The sequence below is a fragment of the Sciurus vulgaris genome (genome assembly GCF_902686455.1).
Source record: "Sciurus vulgaris genome assembly, chromosome: 5".
NCBI classification, from domain to species: Eukaryota; Metazoa; Chordata; class Mammalia; order Rodentia; family Sciuridae; genus Sciurus; species Sciurus vulgaris.
In genome coordinates, this window is record NC_136465.1 from 19,982,842 (window position 1) to 20,009,215 (window position 26,374).

The following is a 26,374-nucleotide window of genomic DNA, read 5'->3' on the forward strand; positions in this document are numbered from 1 at the left end:
CATTACAAGATGCTCCAATTGTATGTTCTCTGCCTGACTAGCAGATTCCAGGAAATTTTAGGCCATAAACCAAAGAGATTTTACCCTCAACCTGTGTATAGTCACAACCCGATAGATATCAACCTTACTACTCTTTCCTTCAAGAAATGAAATATACCCTACCTTTACTCTTACAAAGGTATGTAAACATAAATTGATTCTGCCTTTCAGACTTTCATGTTCTTTTCCCATGTGCACAATGAGGTATAAATTCAATTATGCCAATTTTTTTTTTTTTTTTTTTTTTTTTTTTAATGAGGCCAGGCACAGTGGTGCACAGCTGTAATACCATTGGCTTGGGAGTCTGAGGCAGGAGGATCGCAAGTTCAAAGCCAACCTCAGCAATTTAGAGAGACCCTAGGCAAATTAGCAAGACCCCTTCTCTAAATAAAATATTTTAACAGGGCTGGAGATGCTGCCCAGTTGTTAAGTACCCCCAGGATCAATCCCTGGTACCAGGAAAAAAAAAAAAAAAAAAGAGCTCGGCCCCATTTGTTTGCCAACATGAAATACGTTGTTCCAGGTACATGCAAGTATTTTAGCAAGTTTTAGCAAGTCTCACTCACATATACTGGATTCTAAAATAATAATTGCTGAGCAAGCTCTGTTTGGATTACAGTATGCTGAGCCAATGTTTGTTTCCTACCGTAGGTGAAGAGGCTGGCGGTGGTTCATGGAGCTTCCATTCACCAACCTAGAAATGGCGTTCATTTTACTGGCTTTTGTTATCTTTTCCTTATTTACCCTGGCTTCCATCTACACTAGCCCAGATGACAGAAATGAAGGTAAAGAGAGAGCGCTTCGTGGTTGTCCTCTGTCCCCTTTCTCTTCACCATCATCTTCCGTATGGTTGAATGTGTTTTCGTTTCTATTCTGTATGTGAGGATGGGCTTCTTTTGTTTTGCAAGGTGTATGTGTGTTTCACTCAACAATATATGGAAAGGAAAAGTATTTGAATTTTTTTTTTAACTAAGCTCTTGTAAAAGCCCAAACATTTTAAAAATATGTAGAAGTATTTTTAAAACCCAGTACCACACGTGTTTTGCTCATTGCCAATAATAATTGTTAACAACAGAGGTATATAATTTAAGTAGTTGTGCTTGGTGGTTCAGAGCCCACCAAGTTTCACACAAAATTGATGATAACCGAAGGAGCATTATAGTTTTGAAACAAATATATATATATATTTGAGTGTAAATACATGCCAAGGAAATTACATGTATTTGTAGAGAATAAGATAAAATCATAAAAATCAAATTTTGCTTGTGTTTTCTAGCCAACTTCACTCACTCACACACATGTGCACACACACACACACATAGACATTAATTCTTGGCTGTAAAAGAAGTGCTGTCTGTGAAATAGAAGACTTTTCTCTGTCTTATAGATATATGATACCTAGAAAATGAAAGCCACAGTAAATAGACTTTCCAATTTATGCTGACAGTTTGGGAAACTTTTCTCCTTCACAAATTGTTTACATTGCTTTAATTTAAAATGGGTTTGGCTGAAAGAAAGAATCAAACCAAAATAGCAGTTACTTTAACTGGATAATAAAGGATTTTCTCTCACATGGAAAGGAAGCCTGGAGGAAGTGAGTTCAAGGCTGACATGGCATTCTGTGATGTCTTGGACCCAGACTACTACCTGGGTTATCTGCCATCTTCAACCAACAGCATCCAAGTCATGGCCAATATGGTGGACCCTCTTGTGCTACCTGTTATGCATATCAGTTAGTCAGAAGAAAGAAAAAATAAGAATGGCTCATTGTCTCCTTTCAAAGCACTTGCAGAATTTGCATGTGCCATTTTCTCTTGTCCAGCCTTTAGTACACAGCTAAGAGAAGTTTTAAAATGTAATTTTTATACCTGGGGGTCATGCCCTGTGAAAATTTTGAATGTGTGGTCCTAAAGGAAGAAAGATAAAATCTTCAGTGCCTACCAGACACACATACCCCTAGTCGTGACATCATTATACAGCTGATAGTCATAAATCAGGGAATAACTGAGCTTGAAAGAATGTTAAGAGTCCATCTGACCTCCTGATTCTTAACCAGACATGAACTTTCAGAGAGACACCTCATGCTTGAGGCTCATCACAGACCTAGTGAATATGCATTCCTAGGTGTGACACCTTGCCATGAGTCTTTAAACAAACTCCCCACATTAGTCTAGCTTTCATACCTGACTGAGAAGCACAGAATCTAATTATTCATATTGCAGATGTAGCAACAGAGATCCAAAACGTTTTCATGAGTGCCTCAGGAATTCAATTAGCTATTAATTATCCAAAATTAGAACACAAGCACCCACTCCCACCTCCAGGATTACTACCCTATATTCTACACTACATTTTCTATCTAATTAGAATCCATGAGCATGAGGAGTTAAATGATTGGACCAGCCATAGAAATTTAACTTGCCATTATATTTTCGTATTCCATTTTTCATAACTTTTTCTCCAGCTCTATTCCTTCTATATCTGATATTCATTTCCTAAGCTAAAGTCCCTCCATTTGAACACTATTACACTCAGCAGGGTAGATTACTGACAAAATCACAACTACCTGCCAAAGAATTCCCAAAAAAGAACACCTTTACCCTAGCATTTACATCTCCTCACAACCACCAGGGCACACATAAGCACAATATCACATGAAAATACAAAAGATACACACGTTCTTAAATGTGATAAGATCTATAAGATAAATCTGTCTCCAAAAGAGCAGAATTATTTTAATTTTTTTTCTTAGCACCAGTAGAGAGTTGCAGAAGTCACTAACAATAAACTTAAATGGTCCTGATTTAATTTAACACATTATTTATTGAAAATATAATAAGTTAAATAATGGAGGATCCATTATGCCTCCCCTCTGAACACTGGTTGTCTAGAAGAAAACTCAAGCGTGCAACTAGAGAAGAATGGAGTAAATGGAATACCAGTGGTTCTTACTAAGGCTGGTAGGGTTAGAACAGGAAGATCTTCCTCAGGGACATTGAGACAGGCTTCACAGAAGAGACAGTCATCTTGGTGCAACTGAACGTTTAAATAGATCTGGACAGAGTAGGTTGGGGTAAGATGTGGTGGGATGCCTTTCAAGTATCAAATTCTAATTCTAATTCACTAAGTTAGAAAATGAAGTCTTCAAATTAAGTCATCTTGATTCAATACGTGAAATGAGCTATAATTGGAAATGTGCCTAAGTCCAACAAAAAATTGGGAAGAACTGATAATTGGCCAGAATCGTCTCAATTCTTTCAGCGGTGAAGAGGCAACCTGAGTCTTTTAATGGTACCACTCTTAAACCTAAGTGATGGAGGCCCTCAATGTCCCACTTTAGGGCAGGAGTTTTCAAACTCTAATGTGCACAGAAATCATCTAGAGATTTTATAGAGAAGCAGACTATGTTTTTTTATTTTTAAAATTTTATTTGTTCTAATTAGTTGTATATGACAGTAGAATGCATTTATACATTTTGATAGATCATACATAATAAAGTATAATCTCTCATTTTTCTGATTATACATATTGCAGGATCATATTGGTCATGCAGTTATATATGTAGATGAGGTAATAATGTCTGTTTCACTCTATTATCATTCCTTCCCCCATACCCCTCCCTCCCTTCACTCCCCTCTATCTAATATAAAGTAACTCTATTCTTCCCTACCCTTCCCCCACATACACCTTATTGTAAATTAGCTTCCTCTTATCAGAGAAAACATTGGCCTTTGGGTTTTTGGGTTTGGCTTATTTCACTTAGCATATTCTCTAACTCCATCCATTTACCAGCAAATGCCAGAATTTCATTCTTCTTTAAAGCTGAATAATATTCCATCATATATATATATATATATATATATATATATATATATCACATTTCTTTATCCATTCATCTGTTGAAGGGCATCTAGGTTGGTTCCCTAGTTTCTGAGGTGCTATAATATGATGTGTCTGTGTCACTGTAGTATGCTGATTTAAGTCCTTTGGGTATAAAATGAGGAATGGGATTACTGGGTCAAACGGTGGTTCCATTCCATGTTTTCTGAGGACTCTCCATACTGCTTTCCAGAATGTTTGCACCAATTTTCAGCCCAACGAGCAATGTATGAGTGTACCTTTTTCCCCACATCCTCACCAACATTTATTGTTGCTTATAATCTTGATAATTACCATTCTGACTGGAGTGAAATTGTAGAGTAGTTTTGATTTGCATTTCTCTAATTGCTAGAGATGATGAACATTTTTTCATATATTTATTGATTGATTGCATATCTTCTGTGAAGTGTTCAGTTCCTTAGCCCATTTATTGATTGGGTTATTTGTTATTTTTTTTTTTTTTTTTTTTTGGTGTTCAGGTTTTTGAGTTCTTTATATATTCCAGAGATTAATGCTGTATCTGAGTTGCATGTAGTAAAGATTTTCTCCCAATCTGTACACTCTCTCTTCACATTATTATTTCTTTTGCTGAGAAGAAGCTTTTTAGTTTGAATCTATCCCATTTATTGATTCTTGATTTAAATTCTTGCACTTTAGGAGTCCTGTTCAGGAAGTCAGGTCCTAGGCCGACATGGTGAAGATTTGGGCCTACTTTTTCTTCTAGTAGTCACAGGGTCTCTGTTCTAGTGCCTAAGTCTTTGATCTACCATGAGTTGAGTTTCATGCAGGGTGAGAGAGAAGGTTTAATTTCATTTTGTTACATATGACTTTCCAGTTTTCCCAGCTATCTTTTCTTTAATTAATGTTTTTGGCATGTTTGTCAAGTATGAGATATATGTATTTATGTGGGTTTGTCTCTGTGTCTTCTATTCTGTACCATTGGTCTACATGTCTGTTTTGGTACTGATACCATGCTGTTTTTGTTACTATTGCTCTGTAGAATAGTTTAAGTTCTGGTAATGTGAGGCCTCCTGCTTCACTCTTCCTGCTAAGGATTGTCTTGGTTATTCTGGGTCTCTTATTTTTCCAAATGAATTTCATGATTGCTTTTTCTAGTACTATGAAGAATATCATTGGGACTTTAATAGGAATTGCATTAAATTTGTATAATGTTTTTGGTACTATGGTCATTTTGACAATATTAATTCTGCCTATCCAGAAGCATGGGAAGTCTTTTCATCTTCTAAAGTTTTCTTTTACTGTTCTGTAGTTTTCATTGTAGAGATCCTTCAATTCTTTTGTTAGGTTGATTCCTGAGTTTTTTTTTTTTTTTTTTTTTTTTTTGGGGGGGGGGCAATTTGAATGGGGTAATGTTCTTTATTTCTCTTTTCAGTGGATTTATTAGTGATGTATAGGAATGTGTTTGAGTTATGGCTATTCATTTTATATCCTGTACTTTGCTGAATTTATTTATTAGTTCTAGAAAACTTTTTTTTTTTTTTTCCTAGAAAACTTTTGGTGGAATTTTTTGGATCTTCCAAATAAAGAATCATATCATCAGCAGAGAGTGATGGTTTGAGTTCTTCTTTACCTATTTGTATACCTTTAATTTCTTTCTTCTGTCTAATTGCTCTGGCTAGAGTTTCAAGGACAATGTTGAATAAAGTAAAAGAGGGCATCCTCGTCTTGTTCCAGTTTTTAGAGGGAATGCTTTCAATTTTTCTCTGTTTAGAATTGTTGGCCTTGGGCTTAGCATTTATGGCTTTTGTGATGTTGAGTTATGTTCCTACAATCCCTAGTTTTTTTAGTGCCTTGATCATGAAGAGATGCTGTGTTTTGTCGAAAGCTTTTTCTGCATCTATTGAGATGATCATATGATTCTTGGTTTTAAGTCTCTTGATATGATGAATTACATTTATTGATACATTTACTGCATCCCCTGGGATGAAACCCACTTGATTGTGGTGCACTATGTTTTTAATATGTTTTTGTATGCGAGTTGCCAGAATTTTATTGAGAATTCTTGCATCTGTGTTCATGAGGCATATTGATCTGAAGTTTTCTTTCCTTTTTTTAAATTCATTTTTATTGTAAACAAATGGGATACATCTTGTTTCTCTGTTTGTACATGAAGTAGAGGCATACCATTTGTGTAATCATACATTTACATAGGGTAATAGTTTTTGATTCATTCTGTTATTTTTTCCTCCCCCCCCACCCCTCCCACCCCTCTTTTCCCTTTATACAGTCCCTCTTTCCTCCATTCTTGCCCCCCTCCCACCCCCCATCACGTGTCATCATCTGCTTATCAGCGAGATCATTCATTCTTTGGTTTTTTGAGATTGGCTTATCTCACTTAGCATGATATTCTCCAATTTCATCCATTTGCCTGCAAATGCCATAATTTTATTATTCTTTATAGCTGAGTAATATTCCATTGTATATATATACACCACAGTTTCTTTATCCATTCATCAATTGAAGGGCATCTAAGTTGGTTCCACAATCTGGCTATTGTGAATTGAGCGGCTAGTTTTCTTTCCTTGATGTGTCTTTTTCTTGTTTTGGCATCAGGGTGAAACTAGCCTCATAGAATGACTTTGGAAGGGTTCCCTCCTTTTCTATTTCATGGAAGAATTTGAGTATTGGTGTTAATTGTTCTTTGAATTTCTTGTAGAACTTGGCTGAGAATCCATCTGGTCCTGGGCTTTTCTTAATTGGTAGACTTTTGATGGTGTTTTCTATTTCATTACTTGAAATTGTTCTGTTTAAATCGTGTATGACCTCCTGATTCAGTTTAGGTAGGTTCTGTGTCTCTAGAAATTTGTCAATGTCTTCAATATTTTCTAGTTTATTGGAGTACAAATTTTCATAATAGTTTCTAATTATCTTCTGTATTTCAATTGTGTCTGTTGTGCTATTTCCTTTTTCATCAAGTATTTTAGTAATTTGAGTTTTCTCTCTTTTTCTCTTCATAGCGTGGCTAAGGTTTTATCAATTTTATTGATTTTTTTCAAAGAACCAACTTTTTGTTTTGTCAATTTTTTCAATTTCATTTATTTCACCTCTAATTTTAATTATTTCCTGTCTTCTACTGTTTTTGGTGTTGATTTGTTCTTCTTTTTCTAGGGTCTTGAGCTGTAATGTTAGGTCATTTATCTGTTGACTTTTTATTCTTTTAATAAATGAGCTCAATACATTGAACTTTCCTCTTAGTACTGCCTTCATAGAGTTCCAGAGATTTTGGTATGTTGTATCCATATTTTCATTTACCTCTAAATATATTTTCATTTCATCCTGAATTTCTTCTACTACCCATTTGTCATTCAATAGTGTATTATTTATGTGTTAGAGTAGCTTCTATTTTTTATTTTATCATTGATTTGTAATTTCAGCCCATTATGATCTGATAGAATGCAGGGTATTATCTCCATTTTTTTTTTTTAATTTACTAAGAGTTGCTTCGTAGCATAAGATATGGTCTATTTTAGAGAAGGATCCATGTGCTGCTGAGAAAAAGTGTATTCCCTCGTTGATGGATGAAATATTCTATATATGTCTGTTAACTCTAAAATATTGATTGTATTATTTAGTTCTATGGTTTCTTTATTTAGTTTTTATTTAGAAGATCTGTCCAGTAGTGAGAGAAGTGTGTTAAAGTCACACAGTACTATTGTGTTGTGGTCTATTTGATTCTTGAACTTGAGAAGTATTTGTTTGACGTACATAGATGCTCCATTGTTTGAAGCATAAATATTAACAATTGTTTTGTCTTGCTGCTGGATAATTCCCTTCAGTAGAATGAAATAATCTTCTTTGTCCCTTCTGATTAACTTTGGCTTGAAGTCCTAGACTATGTTTGAATGAACAAATAAAGAAATTCCTATGGTAAGTTAAAAAAAAAAAGTAGATCATAACTGGGTAGATCTTGCTGGGGTCTGAGTTTTTATTTCTAACAAGTTCTCAGGTGACCACCCTCCTCCACAGAATGAGTCCAGCCACCAATATACACAACGCTAAGCCTTAGAGTGGCCAAGGTCATCAGAGTGCAAAGGTGAGGAAGGAGCCTGGGGGTGTGGCTAGGGTGTTCACATGCCGACAAGCCAAACCCTGTGTGGTGTAAGACTGAGACACAGGTGGGATGAGAAGGCCAAGACACTCCTGTACTATTCTTCCTCAGGTTCCACAGATGTTCAGAGTGAGCAGGTCCAGATTCTAAAAATATGTCATTGGTCTAGAAGAGCTCATAGTCATCGTTTACAAATCAGAATGTTTTAGTATTTTAAGATCTCTACAAGAGTTTAGGAATTCACTATCTCCTTTCTAATTGACATTTTCAATTATTTTACCCTACAACTTTATAGACAAGATTAATTAAGACAACGCCCTTTGTTAAAAGGAATATATAATTTTGTTATTAAACACTCCTGGGTTCATGTCCTGCTATTTGGTAACTCTGTAACTTAGAGCACATTACACATTCTGAAAGACATCATTCTGTCATCTGAGTATTGAAAATAAGAATAATACCTGCCCCATGGAGCTGAAGTGAGAATTAAATTAAATAAAGCATATAACAAAGATTATTGGCATTTTCTTCTCTGGATTCTTCATGATAAGGATAGAAAAATAAGGGTCATCATAAAGTAAAGGAAATAGTTACTACAGAACAAATATAATTTGCACCTACCAATATACTAGGTCAATGTATTTGTTTTAAATATCAAACAATACAATATATTCAATTTAAATCAACTACAGATATCACATATCTTACAAAAGTCTAATGTTAGAGAAGGGTTAGGGCTACTTGAATCCTTCAAGCAAAGCCACTGAAAATAAGCACCTAATAGAATCAGACATCTATCAAATGAAGAAGAAAAAGATATCCAGATGCTTCAAAAAAATGAAATGAATATTGAAAGATTTAAAGATATCTCAGAAAATTGATAAAGGTTTGAACATTTTTCAAAAATAGTATCCTCTATAAAAAGGGCAATGAAAATCACAAGTAACAATAGTATTGACTAAAGCTGTGATATGTCAGAAAAATGACCCAAATCAACATCTCATCTTTGTTCTAAAATTAGTTTATACTTGATATTACAAACTGTATTGATTAGATAAATACTATATTTATTAAATAATAGCATAAACTGTTTCTTAGATAAGTAGGAATTTTATCTTCATCATTTTTAGTTTCAATTTTCCAGATAGAATTCATTCAAGCTGTTTTTTGTTTGTTTGTTTGCTATCTTCTTCTACTAAGTTTTCCCATCACTTGAGTAAATTCACTTTTGTTTTTTTGTTTTTTGTTTTTGTTTGTTTTGCTTTGTTTTGGTACTGGGGATTGAACCCAGGATGCTTAATCACTGAGCCACATCCTGACCTTTTTTATATTTTATTTAGAGACAGGGTCTTACTGAGATGCTAGGGGCCTTCCTAAGATGCTAAGGCTGACTCTGAACTTGTGATCCTCCTGCCTCAGCCTCCTAAGCCACTGAGATAACAGGCATGCACCACTGCACCCAGCTCAAGTAGATCCTCTTTAAATGACCTTTCCCAGTACCATTTATTTTCAGATTAAAAACAAGTTTCCTGTTACAGAGTTACATGCTCAACCATCAGTTACCATCTAAGAAATTAGCTGGAGGCAAACTCATTAATCTACTCACTGGTAGGAAGTAGACTGGAAATGTGATTCTTTGCTTTAAACCCAGCCCAGAGAAGAAAACTGACAACACTGAATGTTACCTGAGCTCTGTGCTTCCAAAACACAGCTATGGCTAAGATACATACACCTAGCCCTTATGGCTAAGATACATACACCTAGCCCTTATGGCTGAGATACGTACACCTAGCCCTTCTGGCTGAGATAAGTACACCTAGCCCTTCTGGCTGAGATACGTACACCTAGCCCTTCTTCCAAAACCCTTCACTGTCATGTTCCAGGAAGTGACTTTACTCACAAGAACTACCTTTCCTCAAATGAAGTAGATAAGGTTCACTGTCCCCTTTTTCCATGACCTCTGTAAGACTCAGAAGGACTCCTTTGTTGACCTGAGATAGGGCCAAACACAGACTTTTCCTTTTTTGCCTAAAACCCCTGACAAGGACAGATGCAGATCTTCTAATTCCCTGTTCTTTATCGTATTGAGATTAGAACTATTTGTCTCCCTGAAACTAGCTGGATACAGAGATAAACATTTCCTGTACAGCTGATAGCAAAACAATCTCAAGTGTAAATCACCCAGCTGTAACTTTTCTACTCCTTTAAGACTAAAGCAATACTACCCTGCCAAGGCACTTTGTCTTTGGATTTGAGGTGCTGTTCTGTATGCAATCGCCTGGATACAATTCTCGTTTGTTTGTTTTTGTTTTCTGTTTTGTTTTTCATAAAACATGGTCTGGCCCCTCTATATTATAATGTCAAGAGGGTATGATCAAAGATAATATAGTTGCTTAGTAAGATTGCAACTATTTCTGTCATGAAAGAAAAAGGCAAGTTCATAGCTGTAAAAATCTTGTTAGGTACTATCGCTCAGTGACTTTGGAACTTGTTTGACATTTTTTGGAACCCACTTCCAGATCCCCTGTCCTCTAATCACAACACACCACATGTGTGCAAAAGAAATATGTTTCCTAATATTACTTAGCGTCACCTCCAGTGACATATTCCAATACTTTATATTCTGTTTTTGATCTTTGTAAGTCTGATGAAAGTCTACAAAGTGGACCACCTGGTTCATTAAATATGTACAAAGTATAAACTCTAAATTCAGACACTAGCACCAGGTAAAATTGGGAAGAGCATTTCCAAACTATATGTCCATCTTCTAGGCAGAAACTTTCACTAATTTACTTTTACCTACTGAGTACAATGAAGATTCCCCAAAGGTTCTGGGGCATTCTTCCAAGTAGAAAATGTCTATTACCCACCAGTAATACTCTCCTCTTTTTAATACCTGAATCTTATTTATTATTCAAGGCTAAATTCATTTCCTCTCTTCTTTAATCACTCTAACCCCAAATGAGTATTCATCCTATGGAATGTTTATAGTACATATTTATACATGACTAACTTGGTGCTTATCTTGATCATTTTGTACTATTTGCTATCTTTGTATGAATGGAAATGTGACTACAAAATAACAAGCCCATTATTCTATGGTTTGCTGGAATTGTCTGATCATTCAGCAAGTGTATTTTTGCTTTGTGCTATTTGCAAGGAGGCACTGGGCGTGGAGTGGGAATGAAAAATTAACTAATCGCCTGTCTTTCCCTTAAAGTTTAGAATCTTATGGAAGAGATAAACAGATAGAAAACATACAATGATAACTATGTCCATAGAAAAATAAAAGCTGTTGTCTCCATATTAAGCCTTTCCTTGAAAGGCCAAAGATAAAACAACAAATGAGCAAAATTGATGTTTTCAAAGAGAATAAGAACATTTTGTATGTTACCTAGAATGTAAGTTCTGTCATGCAGAGATCTGGTCTATTTTAGTCACTGCTTCCCCCAGCACTTAAAAAACTGCCTCAGGGCCTGGGGATATAGCTCAGTTGGTAGAGTGTTTGCCTGGCTTGTACAAGGCCCCGGGTTCAATCACTAGCACTACAAAAAAAAAAAAAAAAAAAAAAAAAAGCCACTGCCTCGGACATAGACAGTTCTCAATAACTCAGTACTAAATGAATTAATAGATATGCTTTTTCTCCAAATTCATTAACTTAATACATTGTCTTTCTCACTCATCCTGTAGTTCTTCCCAAGTCCTCCCTAATTGTTTACATTACTTTATGAATATTATTTAATCCTAAATCTAAACATATGAGACAGTTATTTTCACTATATTTTATCTAAAATCCCAAAATAATACCCATTAGAATCCTGTCTATAAATTTCTTGTACTTGCGAATGAGCAGAACCACCATCACAGGCTGATTTGTATACAAAGATATTATCTGAGCTATTATAAACCTCCTTCTAAAAAACCACAAATCAATTCAGAATAGCACAAATCAGCACTCTTCATGGTGGTATTTCATGTTTGTTTGATCATCCATCAATAATATTAAGGTTTGATATATTCATGAACTGAAAATGTATTTTAATCTCAGTCAAATAAAACATAACTAAAATGGATATACTGCTGGGTGGAAGAAATTATATAATGTATACCAAAGTCAAATAGAGATGGGTTTGGGGGTGGAGGCATGGATCAGTGATATAGCACTTACCCAGCATGCATGAAGCCCTAGGTTTCATTCCTAGCACCATGAAAACACAAAGATAGACAAATAGATAGATTTCCATTTTTAACATTATCCAGACCACTATTTCCTTTTATGTCCTTGAATTATAAAGAATTGTTTCTATCCACTTCATTGTACTTGAGATTTTAAATTCAACACTTTGAAGCTGCAGTATCAGTTTACAAAAGATTAACAAATAGCTTCTTTGTATCTTTAGAGAATAGCACATAGTGATGCAGTGGTAGCAGCTATTTCCTGCTGGAATTATGTTATTGTCCACCTGCACATCAGGCCTTGTCTTTGAAAGCTGGTCTAATGACCAATAGGAAGTGATAAAATGTAAGTGAGCCCTTAGGAAATTATAAGGATATTCTAGGTAGGTAATGATCCTTCATCAAAGGTGTGTCCAGCCTCCTGACAAACAATAGCCACCCAACGTCCCTGTGCCAGACACTCCCTTCCAAGACGGCTATGGGAACTAGCAGGTGGACAGCCTTCAGGACTTCATCCAGGATGTTCACAGGTCTAGAGAGAGAAACGAAGGCCAAAGCTGGTGGACCAACAATTCAGATTAGGATAAATTTCAAATTATTAGAATACTTTCATTAGATTTCAAAACTTTGACTGTCAAGAATTCACTTACATATTTCAGCTATTATAGTCTAATTGTGTCAATGTGACCAAAAAGCCCTACCAGTAGAAAATAATATTTAGAATATGTATATAAGAATGGGGTGGGAATGGGTCAGAATTCTATCCCTGCTAATTACTCACAGTGGGAATCAACTAAATAATATAAATGCTCCCAGGTTCACTTACTTTATTTACGAATTAATGAAGATAATAAATCACCCCTACAGGACTGTTGTGAGAATTAAAATGTGGGAATATAAAATGTAACGATATATTGAAAACACAACACTACCTGTTGTAAACATTTCTTTATTTTGTTGTTAGTTTGCTGGCTTTGCTCAGACTGTGCAGTTTGTATCTATTGCCTGTTTCTTATAAGCTGTTGCAGCCTATGGCTCTGTCACTCTGACAGTCTGTAGTTAGACTGTCTACTGCCGCCTGCATTGATCTGTCTGTTGTTGTCAACCAAATACTCTTGGCATTTGTCCTATACACACTGCTTATTCAACTCCAAACAAATGAAGTTTGTTGAAATAAGTCTCACTTCTCTAGAGTTTATAAACTATTTCTGGTCTTGTTTTCAGTTGAGCTTTTGGGCAGGGTTGTGTTGTTTTTTGGTTTGGTTTGGTGTCGTTTTTGATATTGATTTTTTTATGGTTCTCTGTGATAACTGAGTGACACTTGAGAGTGAGAAGTATTTGTTGAGTACCTGCTACTCAGCCTGTAACAGATATTACAGCACATCAAAAGAAGAAAGCATACTTCCTTTGTTCTAGAAAGGTATCTAGTCAGCAAAAAAGAAAAATATTTTTTTGTTTCAGGCACACTTATGAATTCTAGAACTGGGTGGTCATGTCCTTATAGCAACAAAACAGCTTTGAACAAACAGAAATTAGTACACCACAGTCACAACTCTGACGCGGTTGTCTCTTACAAAGCTTATCAATGCCTCCCCCACAATTGCTTCACTCAACAGCTGGTCACTGTGCATGTCACTGATCACTAATGGGCTCACTGCCCTGATCACAATCTTTTAAATATCCATGAGGTAACATTCCTGCACATTCCAGTGAGCACATAATCTTTCAGAATTGATCTAATGTTAGGGAATTCCTGAACCTCTTACAAGGACAAATTTTATTCCACTTAAGCTATATCACATTACTCCTCCACTTACCATGTCTTCTCACAGTGCCAGGAGCTGAGATGGACACTCAGTTGTAGCAAATATAAATTTTTATATACTGATCAAAATTTGGTAGTAGTTCTCTGAAGGATGAATTACAGCACTCCTGTTATTCATCCTTAATTTAGACTGTGACTGTTTGTAAGCAATGAATAATTAAATGAAGTCTTACCAAGTACTCATATCCTCATTTATTTCTGGTTAGTGAGATAGTCACCATAATGATTCCATAAATACCTGTTTAAATAAAACTAACTAGAAAATTGATGCCATCAAAAAAATTGGCAGTGATTGGTTCCATAGTTTAGCTACTGTGAATTGAACTGCTATAAACATTAATGTGGCTGCATCACTATAGTATATTGATTTTAAGTCCTTTGGGTATAAACCAAGTAATGGGATAACTGGGTCAAATGGTGGTTCCATTCCAAGTTTTCTGAGGAATCGCCGTACTGCTTTCCATAGTGGTTGCACCAGTTTGCTGTCCCACCAGCAATGTATGAGTGTGCCTTTTTCCTCACATCCTTACCAACATTTATTGTTGTTTGCATTCTTGATAATTGCCATTCTGACTGGAATGAGAGGAAATCTTGGCATAATTATCTTGGAGTAATTTTGATTTGTATTTCTCTAATTGCTAAAGGTGATGAACATTTTTTCATATATTTGTTGATTGATTTTATTTATTCTTCTGTGAAGTGTCTGTTCAGTTCTTTAGCCCATTTATTGATTGGGTTATTTGTTTTTATGTTTTTTTTTTTGGTATTAAGTTTTTTGAGTTATTTATATATTCTGTAGATTTGTGTTCTATCTGAGATGCATGTGGTAAAGATTTTCTCCCATCTTGTAGGCTCTCTCTTCATGTTATTGATTATTGCTTTTGCTTAGAAATTTTTTTAGTTTGAATCCTTGTGCCCTTCAACAGATGAATGGAATTTTTAAAATGTGGGATATATATATACTATATATAGTATAGTATAGTATATATATATACTCAGCCTTAAAGAACAATGAAATTATGGCATTTTCCAGTAAATGGATGGGGCTGGAGAAAATCATGCTAAGTGAAATAAGTCAATCCCAAAAAAACAAAAGTTGAATGTTTTCTCTAATATGTGCGGATGCTTATTCACAAAGGGGAGGGGCTAGGGAAGAATAGGGTTACTTTAGGTAGAGGGGAGTGAAGGGAGGGGAAGCAGGAACAGGGATAGGAAGGATAGTAGAATGAATCAGACATTATTACCCCATGTACATATATAACTATGTGACCACTGGGGTTCTACTCTATAACCAGAAGAATGAGACATTATACTCCATTATATATGATGTATCAAAGTACATTCTACTATTAGGGATAACTAATTTTAAACAATTGAAAATTCTTAAAAATTGGAATTCAATTAGCTTATGCATACATGAAGGAAGAGGGAGATTCTGAGTTGTGTTTTGAAGAAAAAATAAAAGTGGAAATTTATAGAGTTAAGAGGACATGCTTAAGCAGAGGACTTAAATGGTAAAGGCAAAAAGATGGAAATTCACATGCAGTGAACAGACCAACTTTGCCAGAATAGGGAGGCTATCTATACTATGGACAATTCTGAAATTGCCCTGAATCTAGAAGCAATATTGTAAAATCAACTTTCGTTCTACTGCTACCCTATAAGCACCACGTTTCTGTTACATGGGAAAGAATGCAAATCAAGAGTGTAAAAATAGGAAATGATTTTAAGCAGAAAGGATAAGATATCAAATTAAGCAAGGATGTTTGTTGAAATATGATTGCAGCATTAAAAAATGGAAACAAGCTAGATGTCTATCAATGTGGAAGAGATAAAATAAATCATAGCAGATGCACACACAGACATTAAATAGTAGTTGAAAGAACTTATATGATTTATCATTAAAAATATTCAAACCAGGCATGATGGTACATGCCTATAATCCCAGTGGCTTGGGAGGCTGAGGCAGGAGGATCACAAATTCAAAGCCAGCTCAGCAACTTAGTGAGGCCCTAAGCAACTTAGAAAGACCCTGTCTCAAAATATAAAATTAGGGCTGAATTGTGGCTCAGTGGTAGAGCACTTGTCTGGCAAGTCTGAGGTCCTGGGTTCAGTCCTTAGCACCACATATAAGCAAATAAATAAATAAATAAGTATCCATTGACAACTAAAAAATTTTTATATATATATATATATATTTTTTTTTTTTTTTTTTTTTTTAAGACTGGTGACTGGGCTGGGGCAATAGCTCAGTTGGTAAAGTGCTTGCCTTATAAGCACAGAACCCTGGGTTCAATCCCCAGCACTGCAAAAAAAAAAAAAAAAAAAAAAAGGGACTAAAAGACTGGTGACTTAGCTCAGTGGTTAAGCACCCTTAGGTTCAATCCGTGGCACCAAAAATAAACAAAGAAAGGAAAATATTCAAGATATGATAAAAAGATAAGTGTGCTGCTGAACAGTATTATGATTTCATTTGTACTTTTAGGCTTACAAATATGTTTGCATATATGTTTTCATATGCATATGTATGGATCATAAATCAGTTAATATATTAATCATATCTAGGTGGACAAAATGTACAATAACCAGCAGAAGGTAACTCTGTAGAAAGGAATTGGGAGGTTTTATGTCTTTCTGAACTCATATGAACTATTTTACTAACAACATGCTATAAATTCCTTCCACAGTTAAATAATACTACCAGTCAGGCACTGTGGCACAGACCTCTAATCCTAATGTCTCAAAATAAAAAATAAAAAGGATTAGAGATGTAACTTGGTGGTGAAGGGCCCCTATATTCAATCCCCAATACTACTACTACTAATAATAATAATAATAACCTATGTTACCGTTTATGGCTTACAGTGTACTTTCATATTTTTCTTACCAACCCTGTGACATTTTAGGGGGGAAGGAGGAAGATCCCTGTGTCATTACTTATCCAGAAAAATGGAGTTAAGTGACTCCCTGAAGTTACACAGTCAACAAGCATCAGAACTACATATCCCAACACAAGTGCAAGGTCCTTTACACTCCCTGAGCAAGCAAAACTTGACGAACTCTCCACTCAGAAAGCACTGGTGAACACTCTACTGTCATGTACATCTAAAGAGAATTAAAAAACAAAAAAAGCTCTGATGAGCCGATGAACACTCCAACAGTCCATTTCACCTTCTCTCTGGGTTTTCATGGTGCTCAGAGTGTCCTCTCACTGTGATTTACCACGAATGGCTCCATGCGATGTATCTCCGCTTTTCTTTCTGAACAGACAAAATATGGATTTTTGTATATTCAATATACAAATATTTATTGAGCATCTGCTATATTCTAGACACTAACAACAGCACTGAGTGTGTCATATGTGTCAATCATGCATTTAACAAATATTTACTGAAAACTAAGCACACATTCGCTTTGGCAGATGTTGACTATGTTTGCTGAGTAAAACTGTCCTTATAAAGCTTACAAACATAGTGATGGGGACTTTGGATACCTAACCATATAGTTATTTTATTACAGCCATGATAAGTGCTAAGAAGAAATACAAAGGGCAAGAGATCTACAACAGAGAGAATTGACCCCATGTAATAGACCAAGAAAATAAGCTGATAACCATTGATGGAGCTTAGAGGAAGGCAGAGTTGGGGGTCCGTTTAAGAGCTGGCATTCTTTCTGTCAGAAGACCAAATGGCAAGGCCATTCCATAGAAGGGGCACAAGAAACTAAAAAGATGTCAGGTATGGTTTGATCGCTAATCAACAGAGTAGCTGAGATAAGGGAGGTAAAGGAGGCTAGAGACCTGACGGAGATGTCTGATTTTATCTCATGAGCAATGAGGCAACAGTTAATGATCTGAAGCCAGGGGAAAGACATACATATAAAATATATGTATAAAGATATACATATAAAATCATATATGTATCAGGAATCCTTGAAAAAGACAGACACAGGCTGACAATTCACCACTGTTTACCCACAAATTTTTTGTGAATAAAAGTGACCTCCCACCCCAGGTAAATTTAAAGCAATATTGAAAACAGAAAATACAAAAGAAAAGCCAAGTATTCACTACATCATCTGCAGCTAAGATCTTCTCTTCTTTAGTCATGCTTGTAATGAACTAAGTTTCATTGAACATAAATTAAATCTTTGGATTTCAGCGAAATTCAGCACCAGGATAAATATAACTAAAACAGTGTGATCTTAAAGAATGTGGATGAGGACTGTGTACATTTCCAATTCGCTTGCAATTAGAAGTGGGTTCACCCCAGGCTATTTCCGTACTGTGTGGGTGAACTACTGGGCATGCTGAGCTAATACTTCACAGCATACTTCTGTGGGTGCCAAAGGCCGCAGGCTCCAGGGCTTCCAGTTAAATTGTTGGGGGTAAAATGCCAAAATGTCTGGATCCCAAATTGGAAGCCTCTGCATTCACTTCACATAAGTGAGGGAAATCCCTGTTAGTAAAAGACTGGATTGCCTTTGCTGCCCAATGTGTAGGTTCTCTATTATTGTATGTATTTTTAAGACTAGTTTTTGTTGTTGTTGTTATTGTTTTTGTTGATCTGCAGTTTTTCTGTTTTCACTAGACATAATGAGCCTTCTACCTTCATCATTAACACTGTCCAAAGTCAAGTGGGTATGGCCATAAACAAGACGAGGGTCATCTCGCCGATTTCACTTAGCTGAAAGCCATGAACTTAACTGGAATGAGACAGGGCTACACATGGTTATTTCTGAGGGCAAATTTCAAGTTAGTTGTAGGTAAAATCAAAACATCCTCTCTGCATCAACACTCCTATTTAGGGAGATAGGGGAATCAATAAAGTCATTCTTAAAAAGAAGAATTATCAACCCACAAAATACTAGGTTGTTAGAGATGAGGAAATGGCAAATTTTGACAGCTGGCAATGCATTTACTCCTCAATATAATTTCTGGGAAGTAATTGCAGCAGCCAGGCAGTAAAGAGCAATGGGGTTGTTCGCTTGCTTGTTTTTTATTTTTTTGTTTGTCTGTTTTGAGGTACTAAGGATTAAACCCAGGGGTGCTCTACACTGAGCTACATCCCCAGTCCTTTTTATATTTTATTTCAAGAGAGGGTCTCACTAAGTTGCTGAGCTTAGCCAGAAACTTGCTATCCTCCAGCCTCAGTCTACCAAGTCACTGAAATTGTAGGTGTATACCCCCACACCCAGCTAAGAGAAATGTTTTACAAACACCTGAATTCAAGAAAAATAATATTCCCCTATTGTGCTCAGTTGCTACCTCTGTGGAACTAATTTCTAATCAGGTTCCATTCTAGACACTGAGAGCACTAAAGCTCTGTCCCTTTTTCCCAAAAAACTGTAAGAAATGCATGCAACTCTTATTGATAATCCTCTCTTATATTTCAAATGTGGATAGCTTCTCCTTCTTTTCCCTAAGTCTGGAGAGTAGGCGGGGACTTGTGCCAGGCGTGTAGTGGAGAACTTGGTAGAACAGTGAATCCCAAGACTCGTAAACGGGGTTCTCTTAAAACAGAAGCTGCAAAAGGATCAGTAGCTACACCGTGAGAAAGAGCAAAATGAAGATCTACAAAAGCATTAAGAACTTTATGCCATTTATTACCCTTTCATTTATGTAATACTATTTTGAAATCTCAGAAAATGTGCTAAAATTCTAAAATTAACAAACCTAAACCCTAAACCACAATGAAATACACCTATTAGAATAACTAAAACTTAATGTACTTATACTAAATTAAACACACACCCACAAAATGCTAAGTGCTGCTTGGTATGCAAAGCAATTGGAGTTCTCATGTGCACATGGAAATGCAAAATGGTACAGCCACTCTAAAAAGCCATTTGGAATTCCTTATAAAAGTAAAACACACACCAAATGACCAAGCCATTCTACACCTAGTACTTACCTTCACAAAAAACATGTACACAATGTATAGACCACTGTTCATAAGTACCAAAAACTAGGAACAATCCAAATATTCTCTAGTAGATAAATAGAGGAATAGACTAAGATATTTTCATGCAATGGAATACTACTAAGCAATAAAAAGGAATGAACTATTGATGAATGCAAACATATGAATGAATCTCAAAAGAATCAAGCTATTTCAGTGTTTCTCAACCTCATCCGTGGTGTTTTAGGCAGCTAACACCTTCTAGTGTGAAGCTGTCCTGTGCATTGCAGAATGCTTCCCCCACTGCATTCATGTAGCGCTCCCCAACTCCTCCCGGCTGTGACAATCAAAAACATCTCCAGGCATTACCAAATGTTCCCTGTGGCAACAAAGTTTATTCCTACCTAAGAACCACTGTGCAGCTGGCACAGTGGAGCACACCTGTAATCCCAGCAGCCTGGGAGGTTGAGGCAGGCAGATCCCAAGTTCAAGTCCTGCCTCAGCAACTTATCAAGGCCCTAATCAACAGTAAGACCCTGTCTCAAAATAAAAAATAAAAAAGGCTTGAGATGTAATTCAGTGGTAAAGCACCCCTAGCTTCAATCCCCAGTACCAAAAGAAAAAGAAAGAAAAATCTCAGAAAATGTAAAATAGAGAAGCAATTTTCTTTGTAACACAAATGTTTTTACATTTTTAAATCAACCTCTTGGGTTAGTGATGCAGCTCAGTGGTTGAATGTGTGCGCAAATGTGCAAGTCCCTCACTTCAGTCTGCAGCATGCACACACAAAAACTTAACTGTCAAAGTACAACTTCAGTAATTTGGAAATAACAAGGATTCCAGGCATTATTTTCCCTCACGAGGGCATAATAAATTCTCCTGCTCACACACCATTTGCTGAAAAACAAAGTAAGAATGGTGGCCCTAAAATATAAAAATTACAAGCAGAGTTAACTATGAAAAAAGCTGGGGTCGGGGCCCAGCTGGGAAGTGAGGCTAATAGTGTATAAACTGTAACAACATCAAAACTTTCTCACCACTCCCTGGGGAGAGGTAAAATATGTGGCTAGAGGACAAAAGACATTCCAAGCCTGACTGTGAGACCACCAGTCTTTAAGTGATAGACCAAGCACCCTGGCCTCCTTCTCTCTCTGCTCAAACTCCGAAACAACAGCAGTTTAATTTGTGATTGGTATATGTAACTGCCAGATGCCATTGGTTCTTGATATTAGAATGTGCCACTTATCCAGATTAAGTATTTTCTAATGCAAAAGAAGCCATTTGAATTGCATTAGAAAACGTCTTAAAGATAGTAAAATGGGTGAAATTAGATATTCCATAATGAATTTCATATGAATAGAAGTCCAGCACTAAGACAGTAAATTGAGGAACATGGTTTGTTGACTCGTGTTTAAAAGAGGATACCTTACAGAAATAGAGCAAGCAATCATGAAATTCATCTGGAAGAATAAGAAACCCAGAATAGCTAAAGCAATCCTTCGCAGGAAAAACGAAGCAGGGGGTATCGCAATACCCGAACTTCAACTTTATTACAAAGCAATAGTAACAAAGACGGCATGGTATTGGTACCAAAATAGACAGATAGATCAATGGTACAGAATAGAGGACACGGACACAAACCCAAATAAATACAACTTTCTAATACTAGACAAAGGCGCCAAAAATATGCAATGGAGAAAAGATAGCCTCTTCAACAAATGGTGCTGGGAGAATTGGAAATCCATATGCAACAGAATGAAACTAAACCCATATCTCTCACCCTGCACAAAACTCAACTCAAAATGGATTAAGGACCTTGGAATCAGACCAGAGACTCTGCAGATTATAGAAGAAAAAGTAGGTCCCGATCTTCAACATGTCGGCCTAGGACCAGACTTCCTCAACAGGACTCCCATAGCACAAGAAATAAAAGCAAGAATCAATAACTGGGATAGATTCAAACTAAAAAGCTTTCTCTCAGCAAAGGAAACTATCAGTAATGTGAAGAAAGAGCCTACAGAGTGGGAGAATATCTTTGCCAATCATACTTCAGATAGAGCACTAATTTCCAGAATCTATAAAGAACTCAAAAAACTCTACACCAAGAATACAAATAATCCAATCGACAAATGGGCTAAGGAAATGAACAGACACTTCACAGAAGAAGATGTACAAGCAATCAACAAACATATGGAAAAATGTTCAACATCTCTAGTAATAAGAGAAATGCAAATCAAAACCACCCTAAGATTCCATCTCACCCCAATTAGAATGGCGATTATCAAAAATACAAGCAACAGGTGTTGGCGAGGATGTGGGGAGAAAGGTACACTCATACATTGCTGGTGGAGCTGCAAATTAGTGCAGCCACTATGGAAAGCAGTGTGGAGATTCCTTAGAAAACTTGGAATGGAACCACCATTTGACCCAGCTATCCCACTCCTTGGTCTATACCCAAAGGACTTAAAATCAGCATACTACAGAGATACAGCCACATCAATGTTCATAGCTGCTCAATTCACAATAGCCAGATTGTGGAACCAACCTAGATGTCCTTCAATTGATGAGTGGATAAAGAAACTGTGGTATATATATACAATGGAATATTACTCTGCCATAAAGAACGATAAAATTTGGCATTTACAGGCAAATGGATGAAATTGGAGACCATCATGCTAAGTGAGATAAGCCAATCTCAAAAAATTAAAGGACTAATGATCTCGCTGATAAGTAGATGATGACACATAAGGGGGAGGGTGGGGGGAGTTAGGGTTAGGGTTAGGGTTAGAGTTAGGGAGGGGGACAAGAATGGAGGAAGAAAGGACTGTTTAGAGGGAAAAGAAGGGTGGGAGGGGTGGGGGGAAGGGAAAAAATAATAGAATGAATCAAACAACATTATATGTAAATTTATGATTATACAAATGGTATGCCTTTAACCCACGTACAAACAGACAAACAACATGTATCCCATTTGTTTACAATAAATAAAAAAAGAAAAAAAAATATGGAATCAATAAAAAAATAAATAAATAAATAAATAAATGGATAAAAGATGCTGGGAGGAGAAAGATCCACAAACAGTTTACTTCCTTGAGTGCTAAGATGCAAATAAGAGAAAAGCTTCTCTTGGAATTCTTGCATCCTATTTGTGCACCTGGGAATCAAAACGAGAATCGATATAGGCACATCTCAAAGGGATGTTCCACAGCTAGGCTACTTGGATTAATTATAGAAATAAAGTGGTCTAGGTACCTTTGGATACTGTATGTTTGGAGTAGCGGAGATTTGTAGCCAAGCGCAAAATAAAAACAATCTTAATGATCATCAATTGCTTCTCAACGTTTTGTCAGGCTTTGTTCTGTTTTCATTAGGTTTGGTTTGAATTCCCTGAGTAGAACAAACAGACTTTTTTTTTAATTGACATGTAATATTTATACATACTTACAGGTTATCTATGAGAATTGGATACATGTACACAATGTGTACTGATTCAATCAGGGTAATTAGCATTTCCATGTCCTCAAACATTTGTCATTTCTATGTGCTGTAAACCTTCAAAATCTTTTGTAGTTATTTTGAAATGTATCATAGACTATTGTAGACTATCACCTTACTAGGCAATAAAACACCAGAAATAATTCTTCCATAGGAATCCAAATCCTAACTGTATTTTGGTATCCCTATACATCCTCTTTCTGTTCGCTTTGCTTCTCTCCATCTCACTCTTGCAACCACTATTTTACTCTCTTCTACTAGACAGTTTTTAATTTCCACAAGTAAATGAGAAAATTCTGTATCTGTCTTTCTGTGCCTGTCTTATTTTGCTTAATACGACAACATTCATTTCCATTCACTTATGCAAATGATAGAAATTCATCTTATTATGGCTGAATAATATTCCATTATGTAGGAATCACCTTTTCTTCATCCATTTATTTGTTAACAGATAACCTTGATTGGTTTCAAATCTTAGTTATTGCAAATAGTGCTGCAATAAATGTGGGCATGCAGGTGTCTATTTCTTTGATACAATGACTTCATTTCCTTTGGATATATACCCAGTAGTGGGATTGCTATATTGTGTGGTAGTTCTATTTTTAGTTTATAAGGAATCTTCACTCTTTTGCATAATAGCTGCATTAATTTACATTCCCACCAATAATGTATGAGAGTACCCCTTTCTCCACATCTTTTCCAACATTTGTTATTTTTTTTTTTTTGTCTTTTTTGTAATTGCCATTCTAACTGGGGTATAATGATATTCACTGTGGTTTTGATTTGTATTTCCCCAATAATTACTAATATTGAGCTATTTGAATATCTTCTTTTGACTATTTGTATATCTTTTTTTGAGAATTATCTATTCAGATTATTTGTCCATTTTTAATTTGGATTATTTGGGGTTTTCCTGGTGAGTTACTTGAGGTCTTTATGTATATCAATCTGTTATTGGATGAATATCTTGCAAATATTTTCTCTCATTCTGTAGGATGTCTCTTCACTTGGTAGATTGTTCCCTTTGCAGTGCATAAGCTTCTTATTTTGATGCAGACCCCTGTCTACTTTTATTTTTGTTGTCTGTGCTTTTTGAGTCTTATCCAAAAAATTTTTGACTGCATCAATCTCTTGAAAAATGTTTCTCCTATGTTTTCCTCCAAAATTACATAGTTTCAAGTATAACATTTAAACCTCTGATCCATTTTCAATAGATGTTTGCACATGGAGTGGTAAGGATCTAGTTTCATTCTTCTATATGTATATCCAGTTTCCCCGCATCATTTGTGGAAGTGACTATTCTTTCTCCATTGTATGCTCTTGGCACCTTTGTCAAAAATCATTTGAGTGTATGTACATGGATTAATTTGGGGGTTCTCTAGTTTGTTTCATTGGTGTACATGTTGGTTTTCATACCAGTACCAAATAGTATTCTAACATTTAGTATAAAAAGAAAAATTTTTCCAGGATAGAAGCTGTTAAAATCACTCCAAAATGGATCTCTTTTGACATTTTTATTAGTTTGTACTTTATTTCTCAAAACTTCAATAACTAACTCTGAATTTGAAGCTCCATTGTCAAAGATATGGAAGCCTCAATCTCCTGCTCTGTAAAATGTAGACAACACTACTTACCTATCCAGGGTGAGGACCAAATAGTGAACCTTGGGAACTATACAATACTAATCATATTCAAGTAATTATTTATATAGGCACTAAATATATTTTGTTATTGAGATAGTCTCGAGATAAAAATCCAACTTTCAGTTACACAATGCACATATTTACATAATCTTTAAGCTTGCTGCATGTGTATAATTAGAAAAAAGTAACCCATATTTTGAGAATTATAAGAATTCAGATAGACACTTTCTTACAATGGTAAAAGCAGGATATCATTTGGAATAGGTTATTAAATGTCATGACCACAGATAGCAGAAATTCATTGAGCTCCCAAAATACCATTCCAAACCTCAATTTGTAGATAGTAAAAACTATGTTTTATGAGGCATTCTGGTAGTCCCTAAAAACCACATAAGTAATGGTTTCCCATCTAAGATGGTCAAGAAACCAAACACTTTTGCAAAAGTATATGTAATAAACCAATATTAAATTTACATCTAAAAATTATAACCTTGAGGAAAAATCAACTTTATAGGTTTTAGAAAAATAATACAATTTATTTTTACAACACAATTTCCCAGGAACTTAATCCTTGTTGAACAATGTTTGCTAAACTATTTGCCCAGTAAACCAACGCCCTACCTGCCAGCAGCTATAGCTACTGTGGCTCTAGTTTTCTGAACTGGATGATAAACTCTCCTAGCAATACTGAAAATGCCATTCAAGAGCTACTTGGAAGCTCCTCCCAGGACATAGTTCATGCTACTGTGATCAAAGACATCTTTCTGGAAACACGAACAAACACATTTCCTTATAGGAAGTTAAAATTCTGCAAACAATAGTCGGAATTATTGCCAGAAACACTATAATTTAGGGATACTAAGACAAAAAGATTAATATTTGCTTACTTTTGAAAACATATTTTAGCTTATAGGTATTTTACACCAGCATTCTTGGGCCAAAGATCAGTTATCCAGAAAATTTACTCAAACTTCAGCTACTGAAGTTCCTCTTCTTTTCTGCTTAAATGCTAGTGGCAAGGTTTTCTCCATAGAGAATCAAAACCAGCAAAGCAGATTGAGTTTTGGGTATCCCAAAGGGTTTGTCATTGCTTTGTTGGAACACATGGGCACTCTGTGTTGGATTAAGAGGCTTGGAATCTGCTTGACTTCACCCAGATACACCTTTTTAAATGTAAATGAGCAAATACAGAACACAAAAATATTTAAGAAAAAAATGTTGAACTTTAGGTAAGCATACATAAACTAACAGGAATCATAGCTTCAACTTTCTTCTCAGAATCTCTAGTGGAATCATGAGATTATAGCTGATACCAATCATTCTTCACACAAACTAAAGAACACTTCCC

The 26,374-nt window shown here is 35.7% G+C and overlaps 1 protein-coding gene and 1 pseudogene across 2 annotated transcripts in view; both read left to right on the forward strand.

The window, feature by feature from the left end:
* Window positions 1-26,374, forward strand: part of SMIM31 (small integral membrane protein 31) — a 65,521-nt gene that overhangs the window by 23,835 nt on the left and 15,312 nt on the right. Inside the window, exon 3 of the mRNA XM_079143386.1 lies at window positions 691-824. Coding sequence (XP_078999512.1) covers window positions 713-824 — 112 coding nt within the window. The 5' untranslated portion in view covers window positions 691-712. The remainder of the gene's footprint in view (window positions 1-690; window positions 825-26,374) is intronic.
* LOC306662159 (importin subunit alpha-1-like) overlaps window positions 1,651-26,374 on the forward strand; it is a 28,401-nt pseudogene continuing 3,677 nt past the window's right edge. Inside the window, exons 1-2 of the transcript in view lie at window positions 1,651-1,771; window positions 19,414-19,537. The product of the transcript in view is annotated as an importin subunit alpha-1-like (transcript). The remainder of the gene's footprint in view (window positions 1,772-19,413; window positions 19,538-26,374) is intronic.